This window comes from Petaurus breviceps, unplaced genomic scaffold (assembly GCF_028583685.1).
Source record: "Petaurus breviceps papuanus isolate PSGF00001 unplaced genomic scaffold, PetGlider_PUasm1.0 79, whole genome shotgun sequence".
Lineage (NCBI taxonomy): Eukaryota > Metazoa > Chordata > Mammalia > Diprotodontia > Petauridae > Petaurus > Petaurus breviceps.
The window spans coordinates 8,826,450-8,844,286 of NW_027186523.1; the positions used below are offsets into that span (position 1 = coordinate 8,826,450).

Sequence of the window (17,837 nt, forward strand, 5' to 3'; positions counted from 1 at the left end):
GAAACATATATACTTTTCTATATTAAATTATTTCTATATTAAATATTAGAAATACATATATATACTTTTCTATATTAAAGTACTGACTGAGCAGTGACCTGTACAGGCTGTGAAATTCAACATATTTATAAGATGCAAACAAATTGTTCCATTAAGCCTGAAGAATAGCAATAATCAAGAATTAACCTTTAAGATAAATAATGATGTTCATATTTATCTTCCTTGCAAACAAAAGATCATTCCTGAATTGGTTCATTGTCTTATCAGTGGTTTTGAGTCGGTAGTTCTTACAGACCCACTTACAAGAGAAAGAATAAAATGAATGCAAGGCCTTAGGTTTATTCTTCTAAAAATTAATGAAGAGCTGATCCATAATCCCTTGGAATCTGGTTTCTCCTTTTGTTCATTTAATCTTCTGCCTTTACTGGAAAGGTCCACATCCCAATGTCTCTGTGTGCAATAAATGAACAAACCAGTTGGGCACTTAAATAGACATTGCTTTTTTGTTCTCCTTTCACCTCCCCCATTCTCCCATCTCTCATCCCATACCCCAGATGCCCCATGCTGCTAGGGTGAGCACATTAGGAATAACAGCAACTTCCAATTAGCATCAAGAATGGCAAAAGTATGTCTCTTAGTCTCCTCGATCCCTGATCTAACTGCAGTTAATATCTATCTTTACAGGGGTTTGCAGAAAGACTACAGAACGGATATGGTCCTGGGAACAGATGTTCCCTGCTGGTTTGTGCACAACAGTGGGAAAGGTTTCCTTGATGGACATTATAAGGATTACCTTGTCCCGCAGCTGTACAGCTTCCTCAAAGTACCTTTTAAAAATGTCTAGATAAAAGGTTGAAATTACTATGTAAAGAGGTAAAATTTCCTCCTATCCCTAATTTTTGTCATTTGTTTTTTGCATTTTGGAATATTAAAAATGGCCAAACCTATCACTAACAAATGTAGAAACTAGTGGAAGTTGGAGAAAAAGAATCATCTTTCAAGGAAGCTTGAAAGGGTTTTAAAACTGAAAAATTAGCCATCAAAATATTTGAAACATAAACTCTTTCTTTGTGTTGGTCCCCTTTTTTGTAACATAATTTTTACACAAGATAAAGAACAATACTGTTAATGTGTCTTGAAAGTATTGTTGGACATTGGTGTTTTTCAATAAATTGAATTACCAAGTTGTAGACAAAATAAGGTCTGATTAAACTGATTATTTCAAGAAATACAATATTTTAAAACTCCATTATAGTACTGTGTTGAGTTACTAATATTTTAATGAAAGAATAAAAAAATACGTTAGTTATAACTAAACTTTCCACCATTTATTAATTTCTAAATAAAATCCTTCTGCATGGCAAATATATTTCTGAAGTGAACATCCTTAACTACATTTTTCTTTGTTAATGTTTTAATATTTGCATATATGTTATATGTATGTATATAAAGAGTAGATTCTACTTGCACTTGTAAAGGGAATTTCCTCTTGGAAAGTTCACTACACCAATATGTAATCACAGGCCTGATGCAAAAAAAAAAAATCATATGTGTATAGGTGTATAGATGAGGGAGGGAAGATTTGGTCTCCTTGTTGAGATAACCACAGAAAAGAAAGAATAGATAATAGAGATAATGAGGTATTAATGAGGTGTTAAAATCCAATGATTCCTTTATGAAGGATGAATAGAATTCCTTGAGTTAAAGGGAGCAACCTCCTTGAACAAGCAAAAATTGGACATGACTTTGAAAGGTTTTATTTTTTTTATTATTAAATTGCATCTTTTTTCTAGATCTCAAACTTTTTTTTCTCCCTTCCATTTATCCTCCCTCAGTTTCCCAAGAAAAAAGAAAATAAGAAAAACAAACCCCTTGTAACAAATATGCAGAGTCAAGGAAAACAAATCCCCATGTTCATTCCCATGCCTAAAAATGTACATCTAGTTCTGCATATTTCGTTCATTATCTCTCTACCATGAGGAAGGAAGCATTCTTCTTCACTGTCCTCTAGAATCATGATTGGTCACTAAGTTGATCAGAGTCCCCAAGTTTCAAAATTGTTTTTACAATGATGTTGTTATAGTGGGAACTGTCCTCCTTGTTCTGCTCACTTCACTCTACAGAATACCCTATGAGTTTCATCAGTTTTCTCTGAAACCATCCCCTTCATCATTTCCTAGACCATGGTAAGTATTCCAATTACATTCATATACTATAATTTCTCCATCCCTTCACCAAAGGATGGGCAAATCCTGAGTTTCCCTTTTTTGTCATTACAAAAAATAATGAAAAAAAACCCATTGCTATAAATATTTTTAAGCATGAAGGACTTTGTCTTATTTCTTTGATCTCTCTAGGGTTAAAGGATATGCACAGTTTGGAGGCATAATTCCAAATTGCTTTCCAGAATTGCTGTACCAATTCACAACGCCACCAATAGTGCGATAGTATGCCAATTTTCATATAACTCCTCAAATATCTGTCATTTTCATTTTTTGTCAAGTTTGTTCATCTTGATTGGTGTGAGGTGATACCTCAGAGATGCTTTAATTTGCATTTCACTAATTATTAGTAATCTAGAACAATTTTTTTCATATGGCTAAAGTTAGCTTGAATTTCTTGTCTTGAGTACTGTCTTTTCATACCCTTTGCCATTTATCAATTGATAACTGGTTCTTAGTATAAATTTGAATCAATTTCTTTATTTGCATCAATAAACTTGATGCAAAGATTTTTCCCCCAGGTTAACTGTTTCCTTTCTGTTCTTAGATGCTTTGGATTTATTTGCACAAAACTACTTTTCAATTTTATGTCATTAAAATTGCCCATTTTATTATGTGAGTCTCTTTTATCCCTTGTTTGGTCATGTGCTCTTCCCATAACCATAGATCCAAAAGGTAATTTCTTCCTGATTCCTCAGTTTTAGAAAGTGACCTTTTATATCTAGGTCACATATACATTTTTGGAACTTATGCTGGTATATGGTGTGACGTTGGTCTAAAACTAATTTGTGCTAGATTGCTTTGTTTTCCCAGCAGTTTTGTCAAATGGTGAGTGTTTGCCCCAGTAGCTGAGGTCTTGCAATTCACTGAATACTAGGCTATTTGATTAATTTTCTTCTATATGTAGTATAACTAATATTTTCTGATCAACCTATGTTTTAACCAGCACCAAATCATTTTTTGATTATTGTTTTGTACTATAGTTTGAGATCTGGCGCTGCTAGGGCTCTTTCCTTTCTGCTTTTTTTTCTTTATTTCCCTTAAGATTTTTTTACCCCACAGGGGTGGCTAGGTGGCGCAGTGAATAGAGCACAGCCCTGGAGTCAGGAAGACCTGAGTTCAAATACGGTCTCAGACTTACTAGCCATGTGACCTTGGGCGAATCACTTAACCCCAATTGCCCTGCCTTCCCCCCTGCAAAAAGAAAAAAAAAAGATTTTTTTACCTATTGTATTTGTAGAACCTATATAGGATTGCATGCAGCCATGGCGGGGAGGGAGGAGGAAAGGGAGGGAGAGAAAATTTGGAACTCAAAAGCTTGTGGAACTGAATGTTGCTAACTAAAAGTAAATAAAATAAAATGAATTTTTAAAAATATATATTTTTTACCTTTTGTTCCTCCAAATGAATTTTAGCATTATTTTTTCTAGCTCCCTAAAGTAACCCTTTGGTGACTTAACTGATAATACACAGAAGAAGTTGATTTAATAATAATACCTAACATTTATATAGTGCTTATTATGTGCCAGACACTGTGCTAAGAACTTTACAAATATCTCATTAGAACAACATAACACCTCTGTGACTCCTCATTTTACAGATGAGGAAACTGAGGTAAACTGTGGTTAAGTAGCTTGCTCAGGGTCACACGGCTAGTAGGTGTTCAAAGGTTGCACTTGAACTGAGGTCCTCCTGACTTCCAAACCCAGCACTCTATCCACCACACCACCTTACCATCTCTTTTAAAAACAGTCATTTTTAATATATTACTTTAGCCTACCTACACATAATGAATATTTATCCAATATTTAGGCCTGTCTATTTCAATATATGGTGTTTTATAGTTTTATTCATATAGTTCTTATCTGTATTTTCATAGGCAGTCTGCCACATATTTTATATATTCATTCTGCAGTTTAAATGAAATTTCTCTATTTATTCCTGCTAGATTTTCTTGGCAAAATACAGAAATGATGATCTTTTATGTGGATATATTTTATATTCTAAAATTCTGTTGAAGTTACTGTTGTTTTTTAGTTGGCTCTTCAGGGTTTCCAAGTATAGCATTATATTATTTGCAAAAAAAATATGCTTTTCTTTTTCTCTGCTTATTTCATCAATTTCTTTTTCTTGTTATAACCGTAGCTAGTATTTATAGTCCTGCATCAAATAGTAATGTACATCTTTGCATTACCCCTGATTTTATTAGCTTATTAGATCAGCACAGAAGCTTCAACTTACTCCATTCTTCCAACTTTAACAGGTCTTCCCCGCCTCAGGCAAACTGGGTGGCCCTCTTCTCCTAAGGTCTTTCCATATTTGTGCCAGACTTAAGTGTGAACAACCAACCAGCTTTAGCCCTACTACAACTTGGAATTCCCATCAGCCTCAGCTTCCCCAGTAGCGGTGATTATCGAGTGGTGCCAACACACTCAGATTCTACTTAGTTTTGCCAGATAAGTTACTTGTGATTGTACTGGGTTCCATGTTCTCTACTCCTCTGCAGTGACAACTGCTAAGTCTTATGTGATCATTTTGGCTCCTCCTTACTTAAATTCTTTCTTTAACCCATAAACTCTGATTTTTTACTTTAATGTACCTAAGGTTTTCATTTTGCGGTTTCTTTCAGAAGGTGACTGGTAATTCTTTCTTATTACTTCTTGTTCTGATAAGTCCAGGCAATTTACCTTCATGATTTCTTAAAGTATGATATCCAGGTGCTTTGTGGGGTTTTTTTTTTGTGTGGGGGTGGGGGTGAGTTATGGCTTTACAGTAGTCCAATGATTCTTAAATTCTCTCTCTTAGATCTGTTTTTTGGGTCTTTCATTTTTTTGGTAATCTTGTGACTTTTCAAAAACGTTTCTTACCTTTTCATGTCGTCAGTAATTTAGATTTGATCCATCCCAAGTTTTAGGGAGTCTGTTACTTGAATAAGGTTTTATACCTCTTGTACTAAGCTATTAAATTCTCTCTCCAAGTTTTCCTCCATTGTTTTCATTTTTAAACCAATTTTATCCTTCTAGTGCTTTCATTTCATTTATAATATTGCTTTAAACTTTTTAAAATTCTTGCTTCATTTCTTCTAGAAATTTTCTATGTGGGCAAGTTGTGTTCTTTCTTTGAGGTTTTGTTTGTAGGAGCTTTAGTTATTCTCTTCTGGGTTTGTATTTTGGGGGTCCTTGGCATCATAGCTCTATCTTTTCTTATTCTTCTAACCTTACTTCCAGCCTTGGGACTTGGTGTTAAGACCAGCCTCTGCATACTTCTAAAATACTGTCATGGCTTTGGATGGTCCTGGCCTGTCTTATTTGGGATCTTACTACCATATTCTCCAGGCACTGTGTGCTGTGTCCTTTAAGGATCACAGGGATAATAAAAAAGGAAAAAGGACCACATGTACAAAAATATTTATAGCAGCTCTTTTTGTGGTGGCAAAGAACTGGAAATTGAGGAGATGTCCATCAACTGGGGAATGGTTGAACAAGTTGTGGTATATGAATGTAATGGAATACTATTGCTCTATAAGAAATGATGAGCAGGCAGGTTTCAAAAAAACCTGGACTTACAGAACTGATGCTGAGTAAAGTGAGCAGAACCAAGAACATTGTACACAGTAGGAGCAACACTGTACAATGACCAACTTTGATAGAATCAGCTCTTCTCAGCAATACAATGATCTAAGACAATTCCAAGAGACTCATGAGGGAAAATGCCATCCATATCCAGAGAAAGAACTATGGAGTCTGAATGCAGATTGAAGCATACTATTTTCCTTTTTTTCCCTTTCTTGTGGTCTTTCCCTTTTGTTCTGATTCTTCTTTCACAACAAGACTAATGTGGAAATATATCTAATAGGATCATACATGTATAACCTATATCAGATTGCATGCCATCTGGGAAGGAGGGGAGGGAAGGAAGAAAAATTTGGAACTCAAAATCTTATAAAAGTAAATGTTAGAAACTATCTTTACATGTAATTAGAAAAAAAGTAAAATACTATTAAGTGAAGGGGGAGAAAGGATCACAGGGACACCCTGGGCCAAAGAGTTTCAAACATCCAGCAAATTGTGTCATCTGATCAAGGGCACAGTCTGATCATGGTTCTATTGGAATTTCAGGGCTCTAGATACTGGACTGGGTCTAGTATAGGCAAAACAGTTGCAGACTAGCTCCTGGGTGGAGTCAAGTTGCTTGTCTCAAAATGTCAGCTCACTGGGAGCCTCTGAAAGTTTAGAGCTACAAGGCACTCTGCTTACCCTTGTCCTGAGCCTATAAGTCCAGTCCAGGGTTCTCTCTAGAGTCAGAGAAATAGCAGCCACTGCCAGCACTAACCCTGTTCTGAGCCTGGAGGATGAGTCCTTGAGCCTGCTTTGGGGTCAGAGGGCCCTATTCTGAGTCTAGGAATAAACCTAACATCTCTACTACACCATGATCCAGGATATCTGTATTCCCCATTTCTTGCACTGGTCACTTAGCTGCGGATTGAATTTCTGATTTTGGGCTAGAAAAACGACCTACTGTGTTTCTCCTTAGATTTCTTAATCACTCTTAAGCCTGGCACATCTTTTTACATCCTTTTTGGAGTAACTGTGCTGGGCGCTAGACTGTACTCTTTCTGCCTACTCTGCCATTTTTTCTGGTCCTTTGTTATTCAGCCATTTCAGTCACGTCTGACTCTTCATTTGGGGTCTTCTTGGCATAAATATTGAAGTGATTTGCCATTTTCTTCTCCAGCTCATTTTTCAGATGAGGAAACTGAAGCAAACATGGTTAAGTGACTTGCCTAGGGTCACATGGATAGTAAGTTCTAAGACCAGATTTAAACTTATAGATGAGTCTTTATGACTCCAGGCCTGGCACGCTATCCACTGTACCACCTAGCTGGTCCCACAAAACTTTAAATTGCTAAGCCCTGGGCAAGGAGAGGAAAGTCTGAACCAGAAGTCTGAAATGGAAGAGAGTTCAAGGGGCCTTATACTTTCCTTGGGCACTTCACAATAGTTTCATACCGTCTTTAATTCTCTCTTCAAAATTTTTTCAACTCTCCCTCAAAGTACTTATTTATTTATCAATAGTCTTGTGCTGATATTATGCATTTAGTCTTAAATAAAGTTTATCATCTGAACTGGGCTACATTCTCAAGCAATCTCAGAAGACCTGATTCCAGCAATGCTGGAGGACCAGATTCTTCCTTGACTTATGACTCCCAGCTTGGACTCACCTGAACTTGTTCGGGGGCTCGGCTATTTAAAGCCCTAGAAAAAAGTGTCCAATTTTTGCTTCTCTAATGAGGTTTCTTTATTTAATTGCTAGACAATTGTGTTCACTAGATGTTATATCTTATTAACACATTACTACCTCATTATCTCCATTACCTACTCTTTCCTTTCTATATCAACTACAGAGTAGAGGAACAAATTCCCCATCACATATATATTCATATACATATAAGTTCATGAAAGCATATAAAACATGTCCTAATAAACCCCATTATAACCTGCCCTTGTAACAAAAATGATAGCAAAACTAGTCCACGCTTTACATATCTGCCTCATTCTATATCTGTATTCCACCATTTCTCTATCAAGAGAAGGGAGGAATGTTTCATCATCAGTCTTCTAGAGTTCAAACTCCTTTTAGTGTTATTTTCCATTAAATTATTTTGCAATTAGCTATGTATGTCATTCTCTTTATAGTTTACTTTGCTTGCTATCAGTTCATGAAGGCCTTAAAAGTTTTTTTTTCCAAATCCCTCATATTTGTCATTTTTTATGATGAAATGCATTACATTTATATGTAATATAAATCTGCCTAGCCACAATTTTTTTAGCCATTATTTGGCTAACTACCATTTTGTTTCTAGGTTTTTGCTGCTAAAAGTACTGCTATGATTATTTTGTTATATGTAAGAAATTTCCATTTGTCTATAATCTTAAGGTATATGACAAATAGTACTGTCATCATGTCAAATGGTATTAACAGTTCGGTCACTTTTCTTTTTCTTTTTTTTTTTTTAAAGCAATTGGGGTTAAGTAACTTGCTCAAGGTTACACGGCCAGTTATTTCTGGGTGTGGTGCTAAGTATCTGAGCCCGGATTCGATCCCAGGTCATCCTGACTCTGGGGCCAGTGCTCTTACTCACTGTGCCACCTGGCCACCCCTGAGTCACTTTTCTAACATTTGTAAATTGTTTTCCAGACTAGTCAGACCAATTCAGAACTCTACACCTCCAACATTGCTTCTATTTTCTGTCATCCTTTTCAGTTTGCTAGGTGTGAGATGTTTCCTCAGAGTTGTTTAGCTTGTATTTCTTTTATTATTAGTGCCAGAGTATTTTTAAAAACATGACTATAAAGAGTTTGCACATTTTCTGATCTACTACGTGCCAGGCACTGTGCTTAGGGCTAGGGAAACAAAGAAACAGTGAACACGGTCCCTATTCTCCAGGAGCTCACAATCTAACAGAGTAGACAAGATGCAAACAACTACGTACAAATCAGACATATAGAAGATAAACTGGAGACAATCAACAAAGGGAAGGGACTAGCATTAAGGGGGATTGAGAAAGGCTTCTGGCTAAAGATTTTAGCTGAGACTTGATGGAAGTCAGGGAAGTTGTGAGGTACATGGGGAACATCATGTGAAAACTCCTAGATTCAGGAGATGGAAATATTACATGTGAAAAGAGCAAGAAAGTCAGTGTTACTGAATTGTAGAGCATGGGGGTGAGGGGACATTGGGATTAAGACTTGAAAGGTGGGAAGGTACAAGATCATGAAAGGCTTTAAAAGTTAAGAATATTTTATATTTGATCCTATAAGCAACATAGAGCCACTGGCGTTGATTCAGTGGGAGGAGAGGGTGGGGTACCATGGCCAAAGTTGTACTTTAGGAAGATCATTTTGATAGCTAAGTGGAGGACTGACTGGCATGGAGAAAGAGCTGAGGCAGAGACCAACCAGCAGTTTATTTCAATAAGTATGAGGTGATCACGGGATTTACCAAAGCAATGGCAATGTCATAGGAGAGAAACTGGGTATACAAGACATGTTACAAAGGTAACTGATTGGGGAGGAGGGGGTTAAGCATGAAGAGTGGATGATAACATCTTTGTGAGTCCAGGTGACTCCAAGGATAGTAATAGGGAAGTTAGGAAGAGGGGAGAGTATGGGGGAAAAGAGAATGGATTGTTTTGGAATTTGAGTTGGAGATTTCAGACATCCATCCATCAGTGAATCAGTAACCATTTATTAAGGGTCTACTACATGTCAGGTATGTGCTAAGCATTAGGGATACAGAGAAAAGTAAAGAACCATCCCTGCTCTTAAAGAGCTCACAATCTAATGGGAAACATCCAGTCCAAAATGTCCAACAGGCAGGTGGAAATGCAATTCTCAGTGATCAGAATGGAGTAGATATGAGAATCACATATTGTTGTTGTTCAGTTTTCATCCTCAAAGAGGACTGATTACATCAAAAGGGTGATGTCTTGACTTGCATGTGAATTGGATTTAAGTGAGGCAGGGCCGTGCAAAGTCATCAGCCTCACTGTCTCCTCCAGAGTCATCTGAGTCCAGTGGCACGACAAAAACCAAGATGACTGGTGATGGCCCAGTTGAGAATCATATGCATAGAAGATGACTGTTGAAATCACAAGAGCTGATGAGATCAAGTGAAATCATATGGACGGAGAAGAGAAGATGGCCTCAGACAGGGTCTTGAATGCAGATTCAGTAAATAAAAGTGAGGAGTAGATCAGACACGTAGGAGGAGAACCAGGAGAGCACAGGATCACAAAAACCTAGAGAGGAAGATTATCAGGGAAAAAAGCATCAAAGAGAAGAGAGATCAACACTGGAAATGCTGCAAAGAGGTCACAAAGAATGCAGATGGAGAAAAGTCCATTAGATTTGGTAAATAAGGGATCATTAATAACTCTGGGGAGAACAGTTTCAGTTGAGTGAAGAGAGAATTAAGGAAGTGAGAGGAACGAAAGTAGAGGCATTTGATTGTAGACAACATTCTCTAAGACATAAACCAGAAACGGCAGAAAAAATAAAGGACCATAACTAGCAGGGATGGATAGATTATGTTGTGGGGGTTTTGAGAATGGGGGAGATAAAGCAATAGGGAAGTAGCCTCCCATCTCCAGATTTCCTCTTGGAATGTCCCACTTTTTCCCAAATCTTCAACTTTAGCTTTATCAACTTTACCTATCAACTTCAGCTATCAACTTCTTCCTTCCAGGGGTGGCTAGGTGGCACAGTGAATAAAGCACTGACCCTGGAGTCAGGAGGACCTGAGTTCAAATCTGGCCTCAGACATTTAACACAAAAACTAGCTGTGTGACCTTGGGCAAATCACTTAACCCCAATTGCCCTCCAAAAAAAAGGGCAAAAAAAACCCCCAAAACTTCTTTCCTTCCATAGTGTCTTCAAACCCAAGTTTCCTTCATCCTTACAAAATCTTCACTGGATCCTATCATTCCTAGAAAAAGATGTCTACACTGGCAGCTTCCATTTCCCCTCCTCTCATTTATTCTATAGACCTTTGCAATTTGGCTTCCAACTTCACTCCTCAAATGAACCACTGATCTCCTAATGACAAAACTTGCTTTTTTGTCATAACCTTTCTTGACCACCCTCTTTCCACCCTGGACATTTTCTCTTGGTTTTTCTCCTTCTTGTTTGACCATGCCTCAGACTCCTTAATTGACTCATCATCAACATCACATGCCCAACTATGAGCATTCCCCAAAGTTCTGTCTAAAGCCTCCATCTCTTCTCCTTATATATTCTCTCTCTTGGTGACCTCATCAGCTTCCATTAATTTAACTCATCTCTATACAGACTCTCAGATCTATGTATATATGTAGCACAGTTTCTCCCCTGACCTTCAGTTCTGCATCAATTGTCTGTCCATTTCACAATGGACATCCTAGAACCATGTTAAACTCAATAAGTGCAAAACCGATCTTGTCTTTCCCCTCAAAATCTTCCTCTGTTCTAAACTTTCCTATTTCTGTCAAAGACACTACTGTCTTTTCGGCCTCCCTGGTTTCTAATCCTAACATTATTCTGAATTCTCTATTCTTCCTCAGCCAACAATTAATCTATTGCCCAATCCTCCTGCTTCTGCCCTCCTATCTCTTACATCTGACCCCTTTTTTTATTTGCACAGCTATGTCTTGCATTCATCACCTATCATCTATATTATTGCAACAGTCTCCTGATTTTTCTCCCTCCCTTGTCCCTTACCACTTTAGTCCATCCTATACTGCTGCCAAAGTAATTTTCTTTAAACACAGATCTGACCATGTAACTCCCCTATTCAATCAATTCAAGTGGCTTCTTCCTGCTTCCAGGATAAAATATAAACTCCTTCACTTAGCTTTTTAAGTCTACACAACCTTATCATAACCATCCCACTAGCCTCATTGGACACTGCTCCCCATCCTGCATTCTGTGATCCATTCTAAATGCTTTTCCCTCTGTTCCTCCCTCTTAACATTCCATCCTTGTCTTTGAACTGGTCACGCCATACGCCTCCAATGTACTCATTCCTTAACTTCCCTCAAAGGGGCCTAAGCACATCTTCTCTGAATGGAGCCTTTCCTGATCCCCCAATTATTGGTGCCTTTTCTCTCAAACTACTTTGTATTTAATTATTTTGTGTGTGTTTTAATTAACTTTATATTCATATATAACATGTATATGTGTGCATATAAATGCATATACATATATGTGTATACCTATATACATATATGTACATATGTTATTTCCCCTATTAGAATATAAATCCCTTGAGAGTAAGGATTATTTTACTCTTTGTATTTATATACCTAATACCTAGCACAGTATCTGGAACATAGTCAGCATATAACAAATACTTTTTGACTGACTGATATCTAAGCCATGGAGATGAGTTAGACTCTCTTCTCCATTTCCTCTACATGCTCAGTCAACGGGAGCAAACTGAATAATAATAATAATAATAAACATTTATATAGCACTGATGTTGGCAAAGTGTTTTATTTTTGTTATCTTATTTGATCCTGACAACAAACCTGGGAGGTAGGTGCTATTATTATCCTGATTTTACAGATGAGGAAACTGAAGCTGAGAGCATTTAAGTGACCTAGCCAGGGTCATACGGTTAAGTAAGTGTTTGAGGCAGGATTTGAACTATGGTCTCCCTGACTCCAATCTTGAAAACAAAAAGCTGAATAGTCTAGACTAGAGGTGTCACACATGCTCAAGGAGGCTGCATATGGGGCCCACAACTCTCAACTGTGTCCAAAACCAGATGAAAATTTAACTGAGAAATTATATAACAAAATAAATAAAAACAATAAAACATAGCTAACATTACATTTTCAAACAAAGTCGATATGCAGCCTTGCAGAGATCCTTACATATATATCATTGGTCTCTGTTTCTATTTGACTTTGACAACTTTGGTCTAGAATCCATAAATACTTTTATTTATGATTGTCATTTATCAGATATACAAATATTTAGCCTGAGAAAAGGTATAGCAAACTGTAAGCAAAGAGAAGGGTGCAATGTGTCCTTTTGCCTGCAGGTGGCCCTATGAGACTATGAGTTCATACTGCAGGAAGGACCAACTGGAAGTTTTAAACAAAAAGTAAAGAATCACTAATTAAAGGAATAAACTAAGGTCAATGTATTGGTCAAAAGCCACTTGATCAGTCTTTGATTTAAACAGCTTACATAAAATAACCTTGTAAAAAATTTAGAATGTTTTCAGAAACCTGGTTTTATTTATATGTGTATGGAAGTATATAATATGTATATTACATAGACACACATAAGTAAAAAAATGTCTGATTTAATGCCAGCCTGGGCATTGTTGTCATTCCCTGTGATAAATCAGTAGTCTTCTGCATTTACCTAGCCTATCCTCAACATTTTTCTAAGCACCACCTGATTTTTAGCAGCATACATACAAGCTCTAAGGAAGAGGACCACTGAAAACCTTCGCCTCCAGAACCCATTTTTATCTTATGAAATTTCATTACTGACACTTTGGCCCAGGCTCTTCTTTAGACTGAGAACACCAGTAATCCAAAATGAGAGTGCTAAAGTAGCATAGATTCAGAGCTGAGAGGGACCTTAAAGGTTACCTATGCCAAGGTCACCATTTTATAACTGAGGAACCTGAGGACCACCATGGTTAAGTGGCTGCCTAGAACTAGTAGACTGTTTCGACACCAGACATCTCTCTGGCCCCTATGATCATCAACTTTTTAAACTCCCTGCTCCAATTAACTGAGAATCAAACAAAAGGATGAGAGTTGGAAAGGAATTTAAAGGTCATTCACCTCATTTTAGAAATGAGAAGACACAAAGAGATTAAACGGGGGCGGTTAGGTGGCACAGTGAACAGAGCCCCGGCCCTGGAGTCAGGAGAACCTGGGTTCAAGTCCCAGCCTCAGACACTTAACACACACACACACACACACACACACACACACACACACAACTAGCCATGTGACCTTGGGCAAGTCACTTAACCCCAACTGCCCTCCAAAAAGCAAAAAAAAAACAAAACAAACCAATAGCATGGAAATGATACTAAGCAATTTTAAAAATTTGTTTTATTTTTTTATTAAATTGTTTAATTTGTTTCTATTTGTTTAATAGAAATAGTACCACCTTCCTCCATATAGAAATCAGTATGTTCAGAAGGGTTTTTTGAATCAGAAGGATATACTGACTTATATAGCAATGGATATCTGTCAAAACTGAGCCTGTCTTTTTCAGGCCCTAAATGACTTTGAAAGCCCCATCAAAGGATGGAGCCCTAATCCCTGAGCCAATTGTAGCAGCAAGCACCCCAAGCGTGTCCTCAGGGTTTGCTGCCCATACAGAAGGGATCTGCTTTGTTAAAGGAAAGCAACTCAAAATGGGTTAACAAGCTTACTTTAGTCAGTCAGACATATATCGTTTACCTTGTTCAGGGGAAAAAGGTCAGCACCCCAAACTTCAAAATATACAGACAGAATTATCAAGACATTAACAGATCAAATAGACAGCTTTCCAAACTGTCCAACCATTACATCCATACCCAGTCAACATCTGGGTTTCCACATCTGGGTTTTTCAAAGCCGGGGGACTCTCAAGAACGGCTTCCCAGAATTCAGATCAAATCACAGAACACTTCTCAAAGTGAGTCCCAAAACAAAGCTACACATCAGGGCTTATATAGCCTTCTCCTGGCTCAGAGAATGTAACAACCTTATTGACTCACTGGCCAATCAAGAAGTATCTACTGAAAAACAAGCCTCCCACCCCAGGCTTCAGGTGCACTTTAGCCTAGGGGCAGGGAAGATCTTTAAAATTTACATTCGCATTACACCAATAAAGTCTCTTCCAGTCTTTATTACCAGGTGGGGGGTGATGTCATTTGTAAATATGGGTCATTTCTAAGCTTTGGAATACCCATGCTAGGTATCAAACATCAGAGACGTTAAGGATGTTAGGTACAGCTGTGAGGGAGAAGGAAGAGTTTTTGGTCCTCCAAAATCCCCTTTCTGTTGACAGTACCATCATCCTTCCACTCACCTAGACTGGGGACCTTAACTCTTCCCTCTTCTTCCCCATCTCTGCCCCCATAGCCAACATCTCTCAAAACCCATTCCCTTCTCTAAACTCAAACAGCCTGGTGAAATTTTTTTGTCTCTGTATCCCCAGTCCTTAGTAGTGCCTTGCTTCCTTAAAAATGTTGGTTGAGGAGTGGCTAGGTGGCACAGTGGGCCCTGGGGTCAGGAGGACCTGAGTTCAAATCCAGCCTCAGATACTTAACACTTACTAGCCAAGTGACTTTGGGAAAGACACTTAATTGTCTTTTGGGTAATTTGGGAAAGACACCAATTGCCCTGCCTTTCCCCCCTTCAAAAAGGAGAAGAAAAAAAAAAGAAAATGTTGGTTAAATTCAAATTCCCTTCATCTTATATCTTTTCTTCTCATTTTCTTTGGTGCTTACAATAACCCATTTCTCTTTTCAAGATATTTCATTCCTTGAAAACACCCTATGTTGACTGTTTCTTCTCTCATGCTTCCTGACACAAATAAGCCAGAAGGGTCAGATACCCCTTGGGCCCTTATTGCTATTTCTAGACCTTTCCTGTGATCACTCAGTAATCTTTTCTCCTTTGATATTCACTCCATCCATCAACACATCATCTACTAACCCTCAGTCACTCACTCCTTCCTCAAACTCAGTATCTAGTTCACATTTTATTTTACTCCTAATTTCTGCCCTCATAATTAATTATTACTTCAATACTCAATATATGTCCCTTTCAACCCCCTGGCCTTAGAGTTCATCAAACTCCCCAACTTACACAATCTACATCTCTCATTCTATACCTTAGTCACTCTAAGGGGCAACCTCAGACCTCACCCTCAGCCAAATCCTTCACCTCTTTTCTTGTCACTGCTCATATTCTTGCAAACCCCAAACCTGGATTATTCCCACCATCTCATGTTACAGCAAAAAGAGTGGTGTATTTATTCCCTCCCTCTCAAGGTATGGTAAAAAGTGTGGTGTATTTAGAAATCTGTAAAAAGGACCAGGTTCAGAGAAAGAGAAACAGTATTCCAAACAGGAAAAGATATAGGTTTACAATCAATAATTTACATTGCAAAGCTGAGTATAATATTACAGAGGAAAAAATAGACCTTTAACACTAGAAGGACCAATTGTGTCATTTGAGGCAAAAAATACTATAATTTTACTTTTAAATTAAAATTTGCATCCTACTTCCTCTATTTTCTTTGCTTTATGGATTTTTTTAAAAGTGCACTGTATCAACTGTTACAGGTTCGTCTTGCTCTTTAAGATCTTCCTGAATTCTGGTGTTTCTAGCATTAATGGAACAGAGAACTTTCAAGTATTTTGGATGAAAAGGCCAGAGCTGAATAAAAACTCTGAGATATAAACATGAGTCAAAAAAAAACAAAAAACCTGGAGAAGTAAACCTACTTGAGGAATTGGAAGGGGTTATATAATGATGTCATAGTAATACTCATGGGTGGAGAAAAAACAATTGTCCCTTCAGAACCTTAATATTTTCAAAAGGTATTAAGGGAACTACTTAAGAAAAACAAAGGTCCTAGGAATGGACTGGTTTTGTTTTAAGGGTTTTTGGAAAGGGAAGTAGAACCTGATACTTCTCATAATTCGAGTAAGAGAGAATATACAAACATAGAGAAAGGGGGTAGGGGCAGAAAAAATCAGATAAGTCTAACTTAGCTGAAATCATACAAATAGATCATTTGGCAAAGAAATACATCAAACTGAAGGGAAACGAGCAAGAATAAAAAGGAAGAGTTAAGGAATCCTTATGGGTGTGATTAAAAAGGGAGTAAAAAAAAGAACTATAATCAAAGGGAGCTCCCATCAACTGGGGAATGACTGAACAAAGAAGTGATGCAGTATGAAGTGAGCTGCACCAGAACAACACAAAATTCATACAACAGCAACACTGTAAAGGAAAGCTACTGTAAAAGACTTTAGTACTCTAAAACCAATGACCAACCACCTCTCTAGGCATCAATAATGAAGCACATCATCCACTCCACGACAGAATTAACAGATTCAAGGTGCAGAAAGAGACATATATTTATAAATTTGGCCACTGCGTGGATATGTTTTGCTATACTGATTTTTCTTTTCCTCTCTCAGTTTTTAATTTGGGGGGAAGGGTGTTTGAAAGGGGAGGATAAGGTTACCAGTAGTGATGCCAAAATAAAAGAGAGCCTTTGAAACATTTTTAAATCCACAGAAATAAACAGAAAGAAGTTCAGGAGGATAAAAGACAAGCAGGATAGGTTTGAAAATAATGTGGAATTCACAAAGAACTTTTTAAAATGCAGTTATGAAACTGAAATTCACAATTTCATGTACAATCATCTTTGTGTTGTGTATATATGAAAATGATCTTTTTATTTAAATTCATAATAAAAAATTAAATTTAAAAATCTTATAATATTTAGGTCTTTCGGTCTGGCAATATTAGTAACATGACATATATCCTTGAGAAAGTCACTAATTCAGGGGGAAGAGAACATTTTGCAATGCTTTTTGGTATGATAGTGAATGTAAGATTTGTCTTCAGGTATCTGCATCAACCAATCAACACAGATTTGTTAAGTATCCTATAAACCAGGTACTGTACTAGTTTTCAGAACACAAAGATGAAAATGAAACCATCCCTACCATCTAGAAACTTACATTTTATCTAAAAATAACATATAATGTTTATACAAAATATATGTGAATATATAGAAAGTACTTTCAGTGATGTGAGGCACCAGCAGCTGGGGTCTTAAGAGTACTTGAGTTTAGCTTCGAAGAATCTAGGGATCCTAAGTGGTGTTGAGGAGGAAGGAGTACATTTCTAGGGTTGGAGATAGCCTGTGTAAAACCACAGAGATGGGAAACGAAGTGCCTAGAATTAATGTGAGAGGAAGGGGCTCAATTTGGCTAGACCATGTAGTGTATGAAGAGGAAAAATGAAAAACATTTTGAAAGGTTGTCAGGAGTCAGAATCTGAGGACTTTTAGGTAGATGGCCATGTGAACGAAG

The 17,837-nt window shown here is 37.4% G+C and overlaps 1 protein-coding gene across 1 annotated transcript in view; it reads left to right on the plus strand.

Annotated features, from left to right (window-relative positions):
• The window catches only part of LOC138175817 (inter-alpha-trypsin inhibitor heavy chain H2-like), a 59,281-nt gene extending 57,487 nt beyond the window's left edge, over positions 1-1,794 (plus strand). The window contains exon 24 of the mRNA XM_069106321.1: positions 685-1,794. Within this exon, the coding sequence (XP_068962422.1) occupies positions 685-844 (160 nt within the window). The 3' untranslated portion in view covers positions 845-1,794. The remainder of the gene's footprint in view (positions 1-684) is intronic.
• The last annotated feature ends 16,043 nt before the right edge of the window (positions 1,795-17,837 follow it).